We start from the raw sequence: 17,838 nt of genomic DNA, 5'->3' as shown, positions 1-17,838 counted from the left end.
TCTACAAACAATCTGTATACAGCATAAAAAATAGGAAATAATTAACAGGGAAAGCACTGAAATAAAGAGGGGTTTGCGGAAGGTTTCTGAGTTCCAGTCAAACTGGATCACTTGTTCTCCAGACTCCTGTCTCCCTTCATCTGACCAAGTAGTCCTCCTGCCTGGGACTAACCAATTCCTCTCCTCCCACCCCTGCCCTCACACACATCCTCTTCTTCATCTTTGCCTCAAGAATCCTTATCATCCTTTGGGGTTCAGCTCAGGTCCCAGGCTCTTTGCAAAGCTTCCCAAACCTCCCCCACTCCCTAGTGCTTGTTCCTTCCTCAAGTTATCTTGATACAAGTTATCCTGTATTTATTTGCCTACATTTGGGGGATTGGGGTGGAACCTGGACTTGTAATTTCATTGTTTTGGGAAACTCCCCGCACTGGGGCAGATTGTCGGCCCCTTATAGTCATAAAGAGTTGCTTGCAAGATCACTCCAGTAGTTTGCGTCATTTGCAGGGTTTGAACCCAGTCTTTCCTGACTCCAAGGCCAGCCTTCCGAGTAACAGACCAGGATGCCTCTCGTTTTGCCTATAGGCTTATTAAAAGTCGATTTGCACTGAAATGTTACCTCCTCTATGAAGCTGTCTCAAAGCCCACCCCACAGCAGTTAAACAACCTTCCGCCTCAGGCTTCACATGGCTTTCCCCCACCCTCCTGCACCTCTCCAACGCACTTATTATATAGTGAATTATTTGGTAGTTTATCGTGTGTGTCTTTTTAGTGCGGATCTGTGATTATTCGGGTGTCAGAAATGCCGTCCACGGATACAGGTCAACACCCCCTCTCTAAAACAAAACTGGAAGGGACCTCTCAAAGGTGTGTCAGTAACGGACCCCATCTTATCTAGGTTTGGGTCTCAGTACACAAGGAGAGCTTAACAAATGCTGGCTGCAGAAGCTCAGCCCCTCCTCGCAGAGCCTAGAGCTCCAAAGACGCAGCCACCACCTGGACGCTCGGATGAGGAATAACGAAGCTCCTTCTCATTGCTTGGGAGAGTGGGGACGTTCCAGAAGGCCTCCGCCCCCCTCCCTCGGCCTCCCATTGGCTAGCCTTGCCCGGATCCTCGGGAGAAGCGCGGAGCCTCTCGGGAGTTGTAGTTCTGGGTGCGGGAGATGTTGGTAGAGGTTACCCAGAAAGGTCCCCCTCCCACAACCTTTTAACCTTTGACCTCAGCGACCCTGGGCCTCCCCTTCCCCTACCAGGCCTAAATACGTTATTGCAGTGCGCCGGAGAAGCAGAAGCAGAAGCTGCCGCCCAGGGCCAGGTAAGGTGGACCTTGTGCTGCTCTCCCTGAGGCTGGGGAAGGGAAGACGAGAGAGCCGGCTGCCCTGTGCCCCCGCCCCCTGCCTCCGCCCCATACCTCTGCCCTCTCCCCCTGCCCCATGTCTCGGCTCCCACCTCGTGCGCTTGCCTTATCCCCCTGCAGGCACCCCATGCACTTGCCCCATGACCCCGCCCCCACCCCATGCCTTTGCCTTATGCCCCCGCCCCGAACCTTTGCCCCAATACCCCGCGTCTGCCTTTTGCTCCTTCCACTCTCCCCTGCCCCATACCCCCTCTTTCACCCCAAGTTTGAATTGTCAGCCGTGAAACCCCAAGAGGCCAGGCTCTTGGCTTGCCCTCCTCACGTTTCCCTTTCCCCTGGAGGGGAGGCCGGACTGCTGGGTATGATCGATTGAACCCACTCCACGGAGGTGGGGGTCGGTGTAGGGAAGTGGGGCTTTGAAGATCTGGGTTCGGATCCATTCCCTGATCCTAGCTGTATTGTATGATTATGGGCAAGTCACTTAACCTCCCTGGGCCTCCCTTGTAAAACATGAGGCAGTGCGGCGTCCTGGATAGAGGGCTGGCCTCAGGGTCAGGAAGACTTGGATTGTAGTGTGACTCCCGCTGGTTGGGTGATCCAGGCCAATTTATGTAGCCTCTCAGTGCTCCCCCAGGCAATTCTTTAAGACCATAAGTTACAAAGAAAGTGCAGACCTTCATTGGTAGAGGAAGTTCCTAGTATGATGAAATTATAGGTCCAGTTAAAACAAATTGTGTAGCGATCACAGGGTTGTTGTGAAGCTCAAATGAGATAATGTATATAACACACTTAGCAAACCTTAAAGAACTATATAAATGTCAATTATCATAGGATTTAAAGTGGGAGGGGACGTCAGGGAAAAGGTGAGTGTTCCGGAGGAGATGGCTGAAGAAATGGAAAGGGCTGAGGAAGATGAAGGTATAGGGCTGAAAAAGGAAGTAAACAAGAAGAGATTTAGGCCTCCAGAAGACATCCAAGAATGGTTGCTTTTAACTTTGGACTTTTATCGTGACCTTGGGTAGCAAATAATTTTATTTTATCCCAGGACTTTGAACAAGGTTTCCCATCCGTGTAGAGATTTTGGCATAAAGGGAGCTGGTGGTTAGAGCATCTTGCTGACCTTGCATTTAAGGTAGGCTGGGCTGCAGCCCCTGCAGACAACTTCCCCAATCACGTTTACATTATCCTGGGAACTTTATGAGGTCAAAGCATTTGTGCAGTGCAGCATTATTAAATATTTTGTAAAAGTATGAATCATCAATTAGAAAATTTTTTATTTTTGAGTTGTTTTTCCAGTGTGGAAACATCTTTCTTTTCTGGTGTGCTTTTTGACCAGTGGGACAGCTGGCAGTAGTTAGGAGTGCAGTCTTTTGTGAAAAAACTACCTTGCCTATGCAGGGATCAAACCACTGTCCTTAGCTTCATTAGTCATTAACTGAGCTTAAACATATCTGTGATGGGAAATCATGCCTGACTGATGTCCTGGTGGTCTTTAAGAGAGCAGATAAATATGTGAGCCACTGAAAACCAAGGAATAAAATTTACTTAGATTTCCCAAAAGCCTTGACCAGTCTGTGCTGAAGGCTATTTTTAAAAGTTGAGTAGCTAGAATTTGGAGAGGGAAAGAGAGAATATTTTTCACAGATGGGGACCTGCAAAAAAAATTGTTCTTTGCATGGAGAAGTAAAAATAATGGGATTCTCCAAGGATGAGTGCTAAAACTGGTGTTTTGAACATTTTCATAAATAATTTGGAAGTGGGAGTACATGATAAACTCTCCAAATTTTGCAGATAACCATCATCTTTTCCAGGTAGTGAAATACTATATCTGTTCTGGTTAGGTCATTCTTCATTGTCCCATACACTTTACTCATTTCTTTGCCTGTGTCATCCAATATAGATTCTTTTTTTTTTCAATATAAATTCTTAATTTCCATTCCTAGAGAAAGTGTTGGGTGTCTCTGCCTGAAGCTTGCCCTGCCACCTTTCTCAATTCTCACAATATATCACATAGCCGCGTATTGCTTTATATTGTTCTCTAGTTTTTTCATGTGTGCATGTCTTATCTTACTTACCACCCTTTGAGGACGTAGACTGTTTTCTGGGTTTTGATGATTAGGTTCTGTAGCAGTAAGTGGCTGGTCTGGTGGTTTTCTCTATTCTTTATCTCTTTCTTTTTTTCCTTACTTTATTTCTCCTATAGGTTCTGATGTTGGTGCCTGTTTCAAGAACCCTATTTACAACTCTGCTGCAGAATCATAAGGTGTTCTATCAGATCTCCAGAGGCATGAGACTGGTCCAGTTCCAAACCCCTCACCTGAAAGGGCCTCACCTGGGACTAGAGGAGAAGGATGGTGGTGGGGTGATTGACCTCAGTGCCTTTGACCCTGGCCTGCCCAAGACCATGAGGGAGTTCCTAGAACAGGGAGAAACTGCCCTCTCTGTGGCAAGAAGGTAAAAATAAAAAATTCTACTATACCTATCAGTATGATAAGACTAGGCAAAAAAAAAGCAGAGATTTTCATTGAGAATCAATATGAAACTAATAAAAACCCACATTACGCCTCCTTTTTGATCTCTTATTTTCTTGAATAAGATCAGAGATAAATTCATTTGGCTAATAAGCATTTATTTATTTTGGCAAGACATTTGGGGTTAAGTGATTTGTCCAGGATCACACAGCTAGTACATGTCAAATATCTGGTCTGAGACCAGATTTGAACTCAGGTCCTCCTAACTGCGGAGCCAATGCTCTATCCACTGCGCCACGTAGCCGCTCCAGTTAATAAGCATTTATTAAGCACCTACTATGTGCCACACACTTTGCAAAGCATGCAAGATACAAAGAAAGGCAAAAAAAAAAAGAGCCTCAGATCTCAAGGATATTATGGTCTAATGAGGGAGGCAGCATGCAAATGGTATAAACAGTTATGTGCAAATTGGATGTCTACAGGGTAAATTGGAGATAGTCCAGAGGAAAAGCACAAAGATTAAAGAGGCCTGGGGGAGACTTCCTATAGAAAATGGGACTTTAGCTTCAACTTGAAAGAAACCAGGGAAGCCAGAAGATAGAGATGAGGAAGGAGAGAGTTCTGGGAATAGGGGACATCCAGTGAAGAAGCAGAGCTTGAAAGATGGAGTATTGTGTGTTGAGGAACAGCAAAAAGGCAGGTGTGACTGGATCACAGAGGATGTATTGGGGACTATGGGTGTAAGAAAACTGGAAAGTTGAGAGAGGGCAGGTTATAAAGGACTTTAAAAGCCAAACAGAGAACTTTATATTTGATCCTGGAGGTAATAGGGAGGTGTTGGGATTTATCAGCTAGGGTTGGGGGTGGGGAAAGAGGTGACGTTAAGAGACCTGTACTTTGGGAGGGTCACTGACAGCCAAATGGAAGAGGAATAGAGCGGGGAGAGACTTGAGGCAGGGAGACCAACCAGCAAGGTTATGCAGTAGTTCACACGAGAGGTGATGAGGGCCTGGACCAGGGTGTTGGCAGTGTCAGAGGAGAGAAAGAGGCATATGTAAGAGGTGTTGTAAAGGTAGAAAGTGACAGTGATTGGATATGGGGGAGTGGACAGGTGGACGGGTGAGTGAGAAGTCAAGGGTGACGCCTAGGTTGTAAGCTTGGGTGACTGGGAGTATGGTGGTACCCTCCACAGTTAAAGGAAGTTAGGAAGAGAGGAGAGTTTGGGGGAAAAGGTAATGAGATAAGTGTTGGACATGCTTAGTTTAAGATGTAAATAGGTTATCTAGTTTGAGATATACATTGGGCACTTAGAGATGTGAGGCCAGAGGTCAGCAGAGAGGTTAGAGATAGACAAATCTAAGAATCATCTTCATAAAGATGATAGTTGAATCCATGGGAGCATATGAGATCACCAAGTGAAACAGAATAGATATAGAAGAGAAAAGGGCCTTTTGGAGCTTTGGGGGACACTCATAGTTAATGAGTCCAGGAGAGGAGACTGAGAAGGAGCAGTCATATGGGGTAAGAGAAGAATCAAGAGAGGTCAGTATCACAAAAACCTAGAAAAAAGAGAAGATCAAGGAGAGGCTAGTTTCAGTTGAATGGTGAGCTCAGAAACTAGACTGCAGAGAGTTAACGGAGTGAGAGGAAAGGAAGTACAGGCATCTGTTGTTGATGGCTTTCTCAAGGAGTTTAGCCACAAAAAGGAGAAGAGATTATGGAGGAGTGATATGGACGGATGGATGAAATGAAGAGTTTTTTTGAGAATGGGGAAGATGGGCCATGTTTGTACATAGTGAGGGAGCAGCCAGTGGACCATGAGAGATTGGAGAGAGAGTGGGGATGGTAGAGGAGACAATTTATTTGGACAAGAAAGAATAGAATAGAATCACTTGTGCTTGTAGAGGGGTTTGCCTTATCGAGAAGATGAGCCACCTCTTCTTGTGAGATGGTTAAATAAGGAGAATGTAGCAGAAGGCATCTGTGTGATATGTAATTAGGAGGAAGGTAGAAGATCATGGTGAGTGGCCTCAGTTTCTTCAGTGAGGTAGACAAAGTTCTCAGGTAAGTGGGTGGGAAGTGGGGGAGCCATGGGAGGTTTGAGGAGAGTTAAAAAGGTTTAAGGGGCCTCTAGGTGGTGGTGGATAGAGCACCAGACCTGGAGTCAGGAGGACCTGAGTTCAAATGTGGCCTCAGACACTTAACACTCACTAGCTGTGTGACTCTGGGCAAGTCGCTTAACCCCGATTGCCTCATATAGAAAACAAAACAAAACAAAAAAAAGATTTAGAAAGGCCACTGTGTTTAAGTGGGGTAGTGAGTCAATCAGGGAGTTGTAAAAGGATTGCCTAGCAGTAGTGAGGACCCAGTTGAAATTATGTAACACAAATTTGTAGTGGATCCAGCCAACATGGTTTTGTGATTTTTTCCATATTTGTTTACCAGCATGTGAGTAGGAGAAAGGCTGTAGCTGGTGGGAGAAATCCTAGGGTGAGGCTGTGTAGGGTAAGATCTTTACTTGGATGAAGGGCAAGGGCTTGAGAGTAGAGGACGTTGTAGAATTGAACTGGTTCACTAAGGGGTCAAGAAGGAGAGTGTAGCCAGTGCTGGGCTAATGGCCAGGGAAAGAAGTGAGGGACGGAAACAGGTTGTGGTGAAAATGAAGAAGTTGTTTAGGGGTCACAGGGCAGAGGGAGAGGTGGAATGACAACAGATTGTGATTAGATAAAGGAATTTAAAAGTTCATGACTGTGGCAGTGGTACATTTGTGGGCCATGGCAAGATCAAGGGCAGGTGGTGGGGTCAAAGAGTAGGTCATGAGAGATGAATAAAATGGAGGAACTGAGAGGCTGGGTTGGGTATGGGTATTCAAGGGCATAGCAGTAGGCATGTTGAAGTGCTTTAGTAGGAGGGCAGGATCTAAAAGTCATTGAGGAAGGAAAGACAGTGTACTGGAGATTGATAAATAGCAGCCACTAGAATCTTGACTGGGTGATAAATCTGAAAGAGAACCTCAGAGAAAGAGACATTATTGAGTGATGGTGGTTGATGGAGAGCCTGGAAGCGGCTCCTCCCTGATTAGAATCAAGAAAAAGGAATTTCTTTTTTACTGATTGTTTGCTATTGAGAAACATTTATTAAATGCCAATTATGTGCAAAGCATTGCGTTCAGCTGTGGTTATGACAGCCCTGCAGCACAGAATGTGATAAGTCTAAGGGCCAACAACATGCCACGAGAAATTTGAGGTTAAAGAGATGCCTTCAGCTCTGGTACGGGTGAGGGAAGTAGGCTTTATTGAGGAGGTGGTCCCTGAGTTTAGACTAGAAGAAAAATGAATTTCACAAGCTGAAGTTGCAGGCTGGGAATCTGCATCCATTATAAGCATGGGAGATATTGAAAGCGAGGGAGAAGAGCCAGAAGGGAGCTGAGAGAGAGAGTGAAGGAAGGACAGAGAGCAGTGCATTATTTTTTTTTTCTTTTGGCTAGGCAGTGGGGTTAAGTGACTTGCCTAGGGTCACACAGCTAGTATGGGTTATGTATCTGAGGTCGGATTTGAACTCAGGGCCTCCTGAATCCGGGGCCAGTGCTCTATCCACTGCGCCACCTAGCTGCCCGGAGAGCAGTGCATTATGAGCTGGGGCTGAAACATTACTTGGACTGGGTGGTGGATAGCCTTGCCTATCAGGCGAAAGATTTTATATTGTATTCAGTTCCCATTGAGGAGCCACTTTTTTTTTTAAACTAGAGGTGTGACATGCTCTGAGTAATCAGTTATAAAAACTACTTTGGAAGAATTGTAAAGGCTAGATTCAAGAGAGGACAGCCCCGAAGTCAGGAACACTAAACAAAAGGCCGTTGCCAAAACCTAAGAGAGAAAAAATGAGATCCTGACTTAGGGTGGTTGAAATGGTAATGAAAGGAGAGCATCCAGGCAGGTCATAGGAATGGAGGTGGAATCCACACGGGATAAGGGAGAGAGAAGAGTCAGAGATGGCCAAGGTTTGGGGCATTTGGTGACTGGGAGCTAGTGATGCAGTCGACAAAAATAGAGAATTTGGGGAAAAGGTGATCAGTGTGATTGTGGAAATGTTGATTTTTAAAGTGCCAGTTGAACATCTGGGTGGAGGTGCTTGATAGACAATTGCAAAAAAGCCTAGAGCTCTGGAGAGCCATTGAGGGACGGGATAAAGGTTCAGCTGCAGAAAGGTAATAATCGAAGCCACGCAAGTAGATATCATCCAGGGAGAAACGTAGATAGAAAAGGCTAAGAACAGAATCAGGGCAGGGTGTGCAGCACCCACATTTAACGTGCGGAAGGAGGATGACAAGACAGCAAAGAATGGTCTGCCTGCACCTGGAATCCTTTCCTGCCTTTCCTGGTCCTTCTGCCGTGTGTGTGTGTGTGTGTGTGTGTGTGTGTGTGTGTGTGTGTGTGTGTGTGTCCAGTCTCATTCTTCCCTCTGGCTAAAATTTCTGAAGCTGTTAGTTTGGACCACAGTGGCTTGGTCCTTGTCTGTTTCTACAGACATAAAATTGTATCTGAGGCCTAGGGAGATTTTGCAAAGCAAGCAGAGGTAGAGCTTGGTTGCAGCATCTAGCATCTAGAGTATCTGTTTTCCTTGAAAATATCCATTTTACCATGATTTTGTTATGGTAGAGACCCCTTCACTCCCTCCTATGTAAAACCAGATCTACCTTTTACCATAGAATTTCTTCCTGGAACTCAATATGGAAAGGTTCTTTGGACCATAAGGCCCAAAGTGAAATCCACACACAAGGGGCAAGATAAGCTTTTCTGTCTCACCCTCAGCTCCTTGAGATCTGGTCTGTAAAGTACTTTGAGATCTTTAGATTTAAGGGATTAGGTTAGGGAAATGAAATGGTAGTTGATTTGAATATTTAACGTGGAAACTTCTATTGATAGATGTAACAAAATGTATTTTAAAATCAAAAAATGATTTAGGGCAGCTAGGTGGTGCAGTGGATAGAGCACTGGCCCTGGAGTCAGGAGGACCTGAGTTCAAATCCGGCCTCAGACACATAACACTCATTAGCTGTGTGACTCTGGGGCAAGTCACTTAACCCCATTTGCCTCACCAAAAAAAAAAATCAAATGATTTAATTGTGGCAAAAGGAAGTTCTCCTTCTGGAAATAGAATTCCTAATTCCTGCCTCCCTCACTGTCTTCCTTCAACCTTTCTGCTTTGTTTTCTGCAGAGCTTTGGAATCTAAGCAGCCAGTTCTGAAACGGTCAGAGGTTACTTTTCTGGCCCCCATCACCCAGCCAGACAAAGTGGTGTGTGTGGGCATGAACTATGTGGACCACTGCAAGGAACAGAACGTGCCGGTGCCGACAGAGCCCATCATTTTCAGCAAGTTTAGTAGCTCTATCGTGGGACCCTACGATGATGTTGTCCTGCCTCCTGAGAGCAAAGTAAATGTCATGCCTCTTCTACCCTGACTTCCTGCCTTTTCCCACCCACCTCACCACAAAATTCCACTCCCACATAGGTTCTAGCCCTTTGCTCCATCCCTTTGCCCAAGAATTTAACTCCATCCTTTCCTGTGCTTTCCCCCGTAGCCTGTTCATCTTGTTCACAGCCTAGATTTCAAGGGCTCTCTGGCCTTAGAACAGTGATCATTAAGCCACACGTGTAACCTGAAATTCAAGATTGTTCCTTTCTGAATTAGATCTATTATTACATTCTATTAGATTCTACTGGGCCTTTGAAGGGTGACAGAAGGCAGACTTATAGTAACCGTGATAGAACTTATTCACCTGAATATATGTTGTCCTTCAAAGTAGTCGCAGTGGGAGGCTATCTGTTTGTTCTGTTGATGCTAACTGTTGCTCAAAATGTGTTTTAGAATTCCTCCTTGGAACTTGCTTCTGTCTCAGAGTCCTGAGGCCTTTTTGGTTGATTAATGACTGTGGGTGTGGCCAGATAGGCATCAGTAGCACTGTCCTAGTGAGTCAGCCTCTTGGCCTCAGATCCCAAGTCTCCTGAGGGCTTCAGGGAATAGAAAGAGGCTTTTAACCTCACAGCACCATTACAAATATGAGCAGTTGTTTGTCATTGTTACTATTGTAACAATTGTTACAATAAAAATAGTAACTATGATGACTGTTGATTTACTTTGACTATCACTGTCTTAAAACCTTAGCCCTGAGGCATTTCCCCAGGGCTTCAGAGTATAGAAATATAGCCAATGGAAGTGTCACTACTTAAAATTCTGCTTTCCTACCTTGCAGGAGGTGGACTGGGAAGTGGAACTGGCATTTGTCATTGGAAAGAAAGGCAAACATATTAAGGTAATAGAGATGGGGCTGTATGTGAGGCTAAGCAGACCCTCCCTAACCCTGATATATGAATAGAACTGAGAGGCTAACTCTAAGTTCCTTAGTCACTATTAATCCTAATCATTCTCTTCCCCCAAAATGAGAATAGCTAGCCATAGCCTTAAGATGTTGCATGCAGGAATGTAACTAGTCTTAAGCTGTCTGTTGTCTCTGACTTAGCCTTGTTGCCTAGATGTGCTGTGGCTCGGTCTAAGGCAGAGCTTCAGTGAAGCCAGATATCAGGAGGAGTCCCTGTGCATGCACTGCTCATCTGTTATTGTGGAGAATGGGCTTTGAGATCTCATACTGAGAGGCTCGAGCAGAGTCAGTTACCTAATCTCTGGTCGGCTCAGGGTGAAGCAGCATGGCCAAGGGAATAGAGGGCTGGCCTTGACCCAGGGAGGCCTATGACCCCAGCAACTCATTAACCTCTCATTGTTCTACGTAGCTCTAAGCATCTAAAAGTTCTAAAGAAGATGAGGAGTTTCTTGTAGCATTTAAGTCACAGTCCCTGTCCTTTCCTAGTCTGGCTAGGACCTCCCCTAGCCTACCTTCATACAATCTCCCCCCCATAGGCCACAGATGCCATGGCTCATGTGGCTGGGTTCACTGTGGCACACGATGTGAGTGCTCGTGACTGGCAAATGAGGCGCAATGGGAAGCAGTGGCTGCTTGGAAAAACCTTCGACACCTTCTGCCCTCTGGGTCCTGCCTTGGTGACCAAAGATTGTGTAGCAGGTAGGACCCTGGATCTTGGACCCCTGGGCCTCTCCTTTCTCTTCCTTTTCTCTTTGTTCTAGTCTGAAGGAATGCATACTAACCAGACTGTTGTGCTATCTAGTCCAAGGCAGAAATCCAGAGAGCCTGGGTGTCAGAAGCTGGGGTCTTTGGGGGATGGTTTTGCTGGAAGTTCTCCCACTGCCCTTGTTGGCTTTCAGGATCACTCCTTCCTTGTGTCACCTGAGCGTACTGGGTTAGACACTGGACTTGGAGTTGATGGGACTTGGATTTTAATCCAATACTACCATTGATGTACTGTGTTTATTTACAGTGATGTCCCACTTCTCTGGAGGGAAGACTAGCTCACTTTTCTAGAAAACGGTCATGAGTAAGGAAGCAACCTGAATACAGCCTGTGAATAGCAAGAATCATGGCCATCACAGAGCCCATGCATTAACTGAGAGATGCATGGACCCACACTTGGCCGTCACTTAGGTTTTTTGTGGGTAATAAGGCAGTCACAGATGGGAAGCATTCGTAGCCCAAGACCTACGGAAAGTAGACAAAGAATTATAAAAAACACTGTTGTCTTGGCGAGTTTACTTTAGAAGCAAAGTGTTTTCTGTACATCCCCAATACAGAGGGCTTCACTGTTTCACAGCATAATAATTGAGTGATCAAGAAAAAGTTGAAAATAACCATTATTAACATGTTAATGAAAAGTATGTAAAAAGTTTTAGAAAGATGTCCATTAAAATGGTTAAGAAAACATAAATATGTATTTATATAAATATGTGTGTATGTGTATATATATATATATGTATTTGATCTGTCTCTGCTGCTAGTCTTGAAGGCAAAGTATAAATCCTTCCAACTTATTCACTTATTTATTTAATAATTTTTTTGCTTGCTTGCTTATTCATTCATTCATTCATTCATTCATTCATTCATTCATTCATTCATTCATTATTTGTTTGTTTGTTTGTTTTGAATCTTCTAATTTAAAAAAATCTCCAAAAAAAAAAAGAATCTCCAGTAGAACACAGTACATTGTTGTGCACACAGAAACTGTTTAGCAAATGTTGAGGACTGTGTTGCCCTGGATGTTTGTATGCCTCAGTTTCCCCATCTGTGAAATATGGCTAACTCTCTTTCTGACAGAGAAGAAAGGACCCTAAGTGTTGAAGGTGTTGTTACCATTTCAGATCCGCACAACTTGAAGATCTGTTGCCGAGTGAATGGGGAGGTAATGCAAAGCAGCAGTACTAACCAAATGGTGTTTAAGACAGAAGACCTAATAGCGTGGGTCTCACAGTAAGTAGAACTGTTTTATTTATCCCAGCTTCATGAGTAGGAGATGGCACTAACCCAAATGGTCTGCTTCCTGCCATTCTCAGACTCCCTGTCAATAAGCTTAGCACTTCTCACCCTGAACCTGAGAGGCCAGAGAAATCTAACCCTTGACTCCTGCTCTGGTACAGGTTTGTCACCCTGTATCCTGGGGACGTCTTCCTGACTGGGACCCCACCAGGTGTTGGTGTGTTTAGGAAACCGCCAGTGTTTCTCAAGGTATGTGAGCTGGGTAGTGGAGACAGCCAAAGCCAGAGTACCTCACTCTCCTTGATTTCTGGCTCATATCCTATCAAGTGCTTTCCTTATGTCCTTTACCTGTATCTTTATCTGTAATGTCCAGTCATGTGGTGACTGCTCTGTCTGTTACAGAAAGGAGATGAAGTCCAATGTGAGATTGAAGGATTGGGAACCATCATCAACAGGATGGTGTGATACCATTACTCCTGGGACTGCCAAGCTCTATTTCTTAGCCAGTCTTTGCTGATCAGCCCCACAACTCTTCTTTCTACTTCTTCTTTGCCATAAAGGCACTGAGAAGTGCATATTATAAAGAGGAAGAAAGTGATCTGTTGAATGCCTTCAGCATCATGGAACATCACCTGGGTCTAGTTGGCTACCAGCATCTTCTCAGCCAGGCAGAGCTTCCAGGCTTGTACAGAAAGGGAAGTGCCCACAATGCTGAATGCTGTGCGTCTCTCCCGGCTTTTGTTTGTTTGTTAGTTTGCAATCAGTATCAGAGGGTTTCTAATGAATAAATTTCCTTTAATCATGGCAACTCCCTGGCTTCTGCTTCTATGTTCATCTTCCTTTCCAGGGCGGGTTTGGAGTAATTCTCTCCAGAGGAAGCCAATGGGGACCTCAGACAGGGCTGGAACATTCTCTCTGCTACCAGAGGTAACCTTATTAGAGAAAAGAGGAAAAGGGAAGAAATGGAGATTTTAAAAGCAAGCCACATTAAAAAGTCTGTGGTAGATGGGGGTAGGGATGGGAGGGGGTGGGGTAAGGAGTACTTAATACTTACTCAAACCTTGAGAGGTTTTAGAAAAGATCAGATAGTCCCACCTTTGTTACAGGCTGACAAGTCTAATTACCCAGATTCAAACCTAGGGGAATTGAGAATTGAACCAAAAAACTATCAGCAAAATCCTTATTCTGAGAATCTTTACTTTGCTCCAGCATTGGGAACTGACTCTTCTTGGCATCTCTTCCCTTGCCAAAACTACCAGGCTCAATGTCAGGACTTGTCAGGACTATAGACTGTTAGCTCATTTCTCGTGTAAGATTTGGTTCTAGACCATGAAGTGCCTCACAGTGAGGGAAACCCCTCTGCACCAGGCCCTGAAGAAGCCTCAGTTTTTGAATCAAGGCTGATCTGGGCATACCATTCATTCATTCAACAAGTATGTGTTCAGCCCATGCTGGGTACAGAGATTTTAAAAGGACAGCTCCCTCTTTAGTGGGCAGCTGAGCATAAGGTATGGAGTGAAAAGAACAAGGTCCAGTTGAAGTGCCCTAAGAAGATTTGATGAGGAGAGCACCTAGAAGTTGGTAGGGTGGGAGTGGAGAACATATGGCGGAAGGCTTCATGGAGGAGATAGCTTTTGAGCTGAGCTTCAAAGCAAGATAAGGATGAGGAGGAAGTGCATTCCAAACACTGGGAAGGGCTAGTATGGGAGTGGGGAACCTGCAGCCTTGAGGCCACGTATGGCCTTGTAGGTCCTTGGCTATGGCTGTTGCCTGCAACCGAGCAGCACACTTTACAGGAGAGCGTGAAATAAAGATGTGGGCCAGGCAGGTCAGTGAAGACTGAGTGTTTATTTATCTGAGGGTCACAGCATATATAGAAAAAACCTAACATAACTTGAAAGAGTCATCCCCGTGAGACGCTCCCCAAATATCTGCTGTGTACGTGACAACATATATTTCCTGGTTAATCAGGGTTCCTAGATAGGGCAGTATATTCCCAGATCTTCCCTGGCGCCACCTGCATGGAGGAGTGGTGTATTAATCTAAGGTATCAACAATTATTTTTCTCATGGGAACAGTAACCAGGGGAGTCCCCCTTGAACTGGTTCCTCACCTCCTGTAATCTTCAAGGTCCTTCTGTTCTCAAGAGAGACAGAGCAAGGGGGGTTGGAGAGCCCACATTTCTGACTTAGGCAGCCATCAAATACAGGAAAACAACAGGTAAAACCTGGACTGGCCTGAATCTTCTGACTTGTCAGTGCTGGCCCTCAACATACGGCCTTTTGACTGAGTCCAAGTTTTACAGAACAAATCCTTTTATTAAAGGGATTTGTTCTCTGAAGTTTGAATTCAGTCAAAGGGCTATACTTGAGGACCTAGAGGGCCACAGGAGTGGCTGGGAAACTGGACAACCTCTCCCTGCCCTTAAGAGACCCTTAATTAAGGACCTAGGTTGTGCTGACCAGAAACCTGGTCAAATCCAAAGACTGATGCGAGGAGTTTTCTCACAGTTGTACATCTCAGGCAACCCATATGTCTTACCTGAAAACTGACCCCATACCGATCAGTCGTATTCCTTTGATTGTTTACCGACACTTGCGGGGGAGTGGGACACCTTTTTCTGAATTCACGATATTGTACCTGTTCACTCTTCCCCTCCCAACTTGGAAAGTCCCTAATCTTTCCTCCAATTAGAAATCAGATTATCTAATGTATTGTTTCCTTTTAATTAATTGACCTTATTTGAATAATTGTTTTAAATGTATAAAGTCTGTCTGCCCCTGTATTCAAGTTTAGACCTAAGCCGAGGAGGTCTGGTCCTACTTTGTTAGGTAATTGGCTTGCATTGCTTAATAAATCAATATGCTCAGAAGATCAAACCTATGTTTCTTTAGGCATTTCATCTTTCACCCTCCATGAAGATAAACCATCTCTCATCACCGTACCTTTGCACTGGCTATCCTATGTGCCTGGAATGCTGAGTCTCAAAGGAAGTTGGATTCTAAGAGTATACCTCACCTTCACCTCTTGGCATCTATGGATTCCTTCAAAACTCAGTTTACTTTATCTTTTTAAAAACTTTTATTTTTCCAATTAAGAATCTATTTTCCTCCCCACTACCCTTCCATCACTGGAAAAAAAAAACCCAAACAAACAAAAGTCTTGTAGAAAATATGCATACGCAATACAATGAGGAAAACAAATTTCCTCATTGGCCAGGTCCATAAAAATATATTTCATTCTGCATCCCCAGTCCACCATCTCTCTGTCAGGAAATGAGTAGCACACTTCATCACTGGTCCTCTGAAATACTGGTTGGTCACTGAGTTGATCAGAGTTCTTAAGTCTTTCAGAGTTATTTTTGCAATTATTGTATAAATTGTTCTAGTCCTGCTCACTTCATACAAGTCCTCCCAGCTGTCTTTGAAACCATCTCTTTCATCATTTCTTACTGTACGATGGTATTGCATCACATTCATCATCAGTCAGCATTGTGCTAGGTGCTGTGCTAAACGCCCAAAGATACAAAGAAAGGCAAAAACCAGTCCCTGCTTTTAAGGAGCTCACAGTTTAATAGGGTGACAACATTCAAACAGCTATGTACAAACAAGATACATACTGAATAAACTGGAGGTGATCACACACGAAGGCGCTGAGGTTAAGGAGGGTGGGGAAGGGCCTTTCTGCTTAGTTTAGAAGGTGAGGTTTCAGGAGAGGCTTGAAGGAAACCAGAGAGGCCAAGAGATGGAGATGAGGAGGGAGAACATTCCCGGCAGGGAGGAGCACAACAGTGAAAATGCTGGTAGTTAGCAGAGGGGACGTTGGGTGTGAGGAGTTGCAAGGAGGTGGGGTCCTTGGATCACAGAGTCTATGTGGAGGGGAGCAGGGAGCCAGCTGGCAAAGAGCCTCAGAAACCAAACAGAGGATTTCATATTTGATCCTGGAGGTAATAGGGAGCCATTCATACACCGTCACTCATTCAGACATTTCCCAGTTGGTGGGCACCCCCTCAGTTTTTGGTGTAAATTAGTATGGATGTGGTTTTTAAAAGATTTTCTAAGTATTTGACATTTCATTTGCTCTTCACATCAGCCATATAAGGAAGGTGATATCATTATTCCCATTTTACAGATAACGACACTAAGGCTTGGAGAGTTGAAGTCCAGGGTACACAGCTAAGTGTCTGAGGAGGGATGCCAAGTCCAACACTGTATCCACTGTTTCATGCTTACTCAAACTTAAATGTCACCTGCAGGAGGCGACTTTACTGATTCTCTCGGCTTCTAGTACCTTCCTCTCTAAGGATACCTGGAGTCTATGCAATATTTATCCCATATCCCATATACATTGTTTCCTTCATTAGAATGTAAGCTCTTTGAGAGCAGGAATTGTTTCATTTTATTTTATATTTTCACACTGTCCCAGTTCCTGGCACAGAGTGCTTGTTAAGTAGTTCAGTCTGTTCCAATTCTCTATGACCTCATTTAGGGGGATCATTGCTTGGCAGAGATACTGGTGTGGTTTGCCATTTCCTTCTCCAGCTCATTTGACAGATGGGGAAACTGAGGCAAACAGAGTGAGGGGACTTGCCCAGGATCACACAGCTGGTAAGCGTCTGAGGCTGGATTTGAACTTAGGAAGAGGAGTCTTCTTGACTGCAGGCCTGGTACTCTGTCCATTGTGCCACCTAGCTGTCCCTAGGCACTTTAAAAATACTTATTGATTGACTGATTAGAGTAGGGAGACCAATTAAGAAAGTGTTACAATAATCCAGTCAAGAAGTAATGAGGACAGGGGCAGCTAGGTGGTGCGGTGGATAGAGCACCGGCCCTGAATTCAGGAGGACCTGAGTTCAAATCCAGCTTCAGACACATAACACTTACTAGCTGTGTGACCCTGGGCAAGTCACTTAACCCCATTGCCTAGCCCCTCCCCCCAAAAAAAAACATGAAATAAAGGTTTAAAAAAAAAAAGAAGTAATGAGGACGAAAAAAGTGGTTAAGGGAGTCCATGACAGTCTTATTTGGAACAGATCTAAAAATAAGTTATCTAATCAGTCAGCCAATAAGCATTTATTAGGTGCCTCCTTGAATATGCCAAGAACTATGTTTAACTCTGGGAATACAAAGAAAGGCAAGACAGTCCCTTCTGTCAAGGTGCTCACAGTCTAATGAAGGAGACAACTTGAAGACAAGTATGTACAAACAAGATGCATGCAGGATAAATTGGAGATAATCCACAGAGGAAGGCACTAGCATAAAGGGGAAAGGCTTCCTTCAGAAGGTGGGATTTTAGCCAGGACTTTGAGGTAGCTGGTGGCACAATGGATAGAATGCTGGGCCTGGAGTCGGGGAGACCTCAGTTCAAATTTGACCTCAGACACTTACTAGTAATCTGATGCTAGACAAGCAACTTAACCTCTGTCTGCCTCAGTTTCCTCAACTGTAAAATAGGGCTATTAACAGCACCTACCTTGTGAGGATCGAATGAGATAATTTGTAAAAAGCCTGACACATAGTAGGTACTACATAAATGCTTACTCCATTCCCTTCCCTTCCAGGAAACCAGACTTCCATGTAATTTCCACCTATTGGCCCTCAACTACTCTCTGGGGCCAAGCAGTACAAGTCCA

At 44.6% G+C, this 17,838-nt stretch overlaps 1 protein-coding gene across 4 annotated transcripts; it reads left to right on the top strand.

The window, feature by feature from the left end:
- Window positions 1-1,115: 1,115 nt before the first annotated feature.
- LOC110209729 (oxaloacetate tautomerase FAHD2A, mitochondrial) lies at window positions 1,116-13,014 on the top strand. 4 transcript variants are annotated; one of them, XM_020988376.2, is made up of 9 exons: window positions 1,116-1,312; window positions 2,400-2,486; window positions 3,558-3,808; window positions 9,044-9,260; window positions 10,080-10,139; window positions 10,742-10,904; window positions 12,092-12,200; window positions 12,368-12,455; window positions 12,609-13,014. In XM_020988376.2, the coding sequence occupies exons 3-9, from the start codon at window positions 3,564-3,566 to the stop codon at window positions 12,669-12,671; spliced, it is 945 nt and encodes a 314-aa protein (XP_020844035.1). In that variant the 5' UTR covers window positions 1,116-1,312; window positions 2,400-2,486; window positions 3,558-3,563; the 3' UTR covers window positions 12,672-13,014. The 4 variants fall into 4 exon arrangements, with proteins under 4 accessions (XP_020844035.1, XP_020844028.1, XP_020844052.1 ...); XM_020988384.2 differs by lacking the exon at window positions 1,116-1,312 and adding an exon at window positions 1,567-1,713; XM_020988369.2 differs by lacking the exon at window positions 2,400-2,486.
- Window positions 13,015-17,838: the final 4,824 nt, after the last annotated feature.

The sequence above is a fragment of the Phascolarctos cinereus genome, unplaced genomic scaffold, assembly GCF_003287225.1.
Source record: "Phascolarctos cinereus isolate Bilbo 61053 unplaced genomic scaffold, phaCin_HiC Scaffold_2;HRSCAF=192, whole genome shotgun sequence".
In the NCBI taxonomy this organism is placed as follows: Eukaryota; Metazoa; Chordata; class Mammalia; order Diprotodontia; family Phascolarctidae; genus Phascolarctos; species Phascolarctos cinereus.
This window is presented reverse-complemented; position numbering and strand designations above follow the sequence as displayed.

What these genes read in the sequence shown, in the direction of transcription:
- LOC110209729 (XM_020988369.2), top strand. Translation starts at nt 3,564, where the DNA reads ATGTTGGTGCCTGTTTCAAGAACCCTATTTACAACTCTGCTGCAGAAT. An exon ending in AGAAAGGCAAACATATTAAG is followed by an intron (nt 10,140 to 10,741) that starts GTAATAGAGATG and finishes TCCCCCCCATAG; the next exon opens with GCCACAGATGCCATGGCTCA. An exon ending in GACCAAAGATTGTGTAGCAG is followed by an intron (nt 10,905 to 12,091) that starts GTAGGACCCTGG and finishes TTACCATTTCAG; the next exon opens with ATCCGCACAACTTGAAGATC.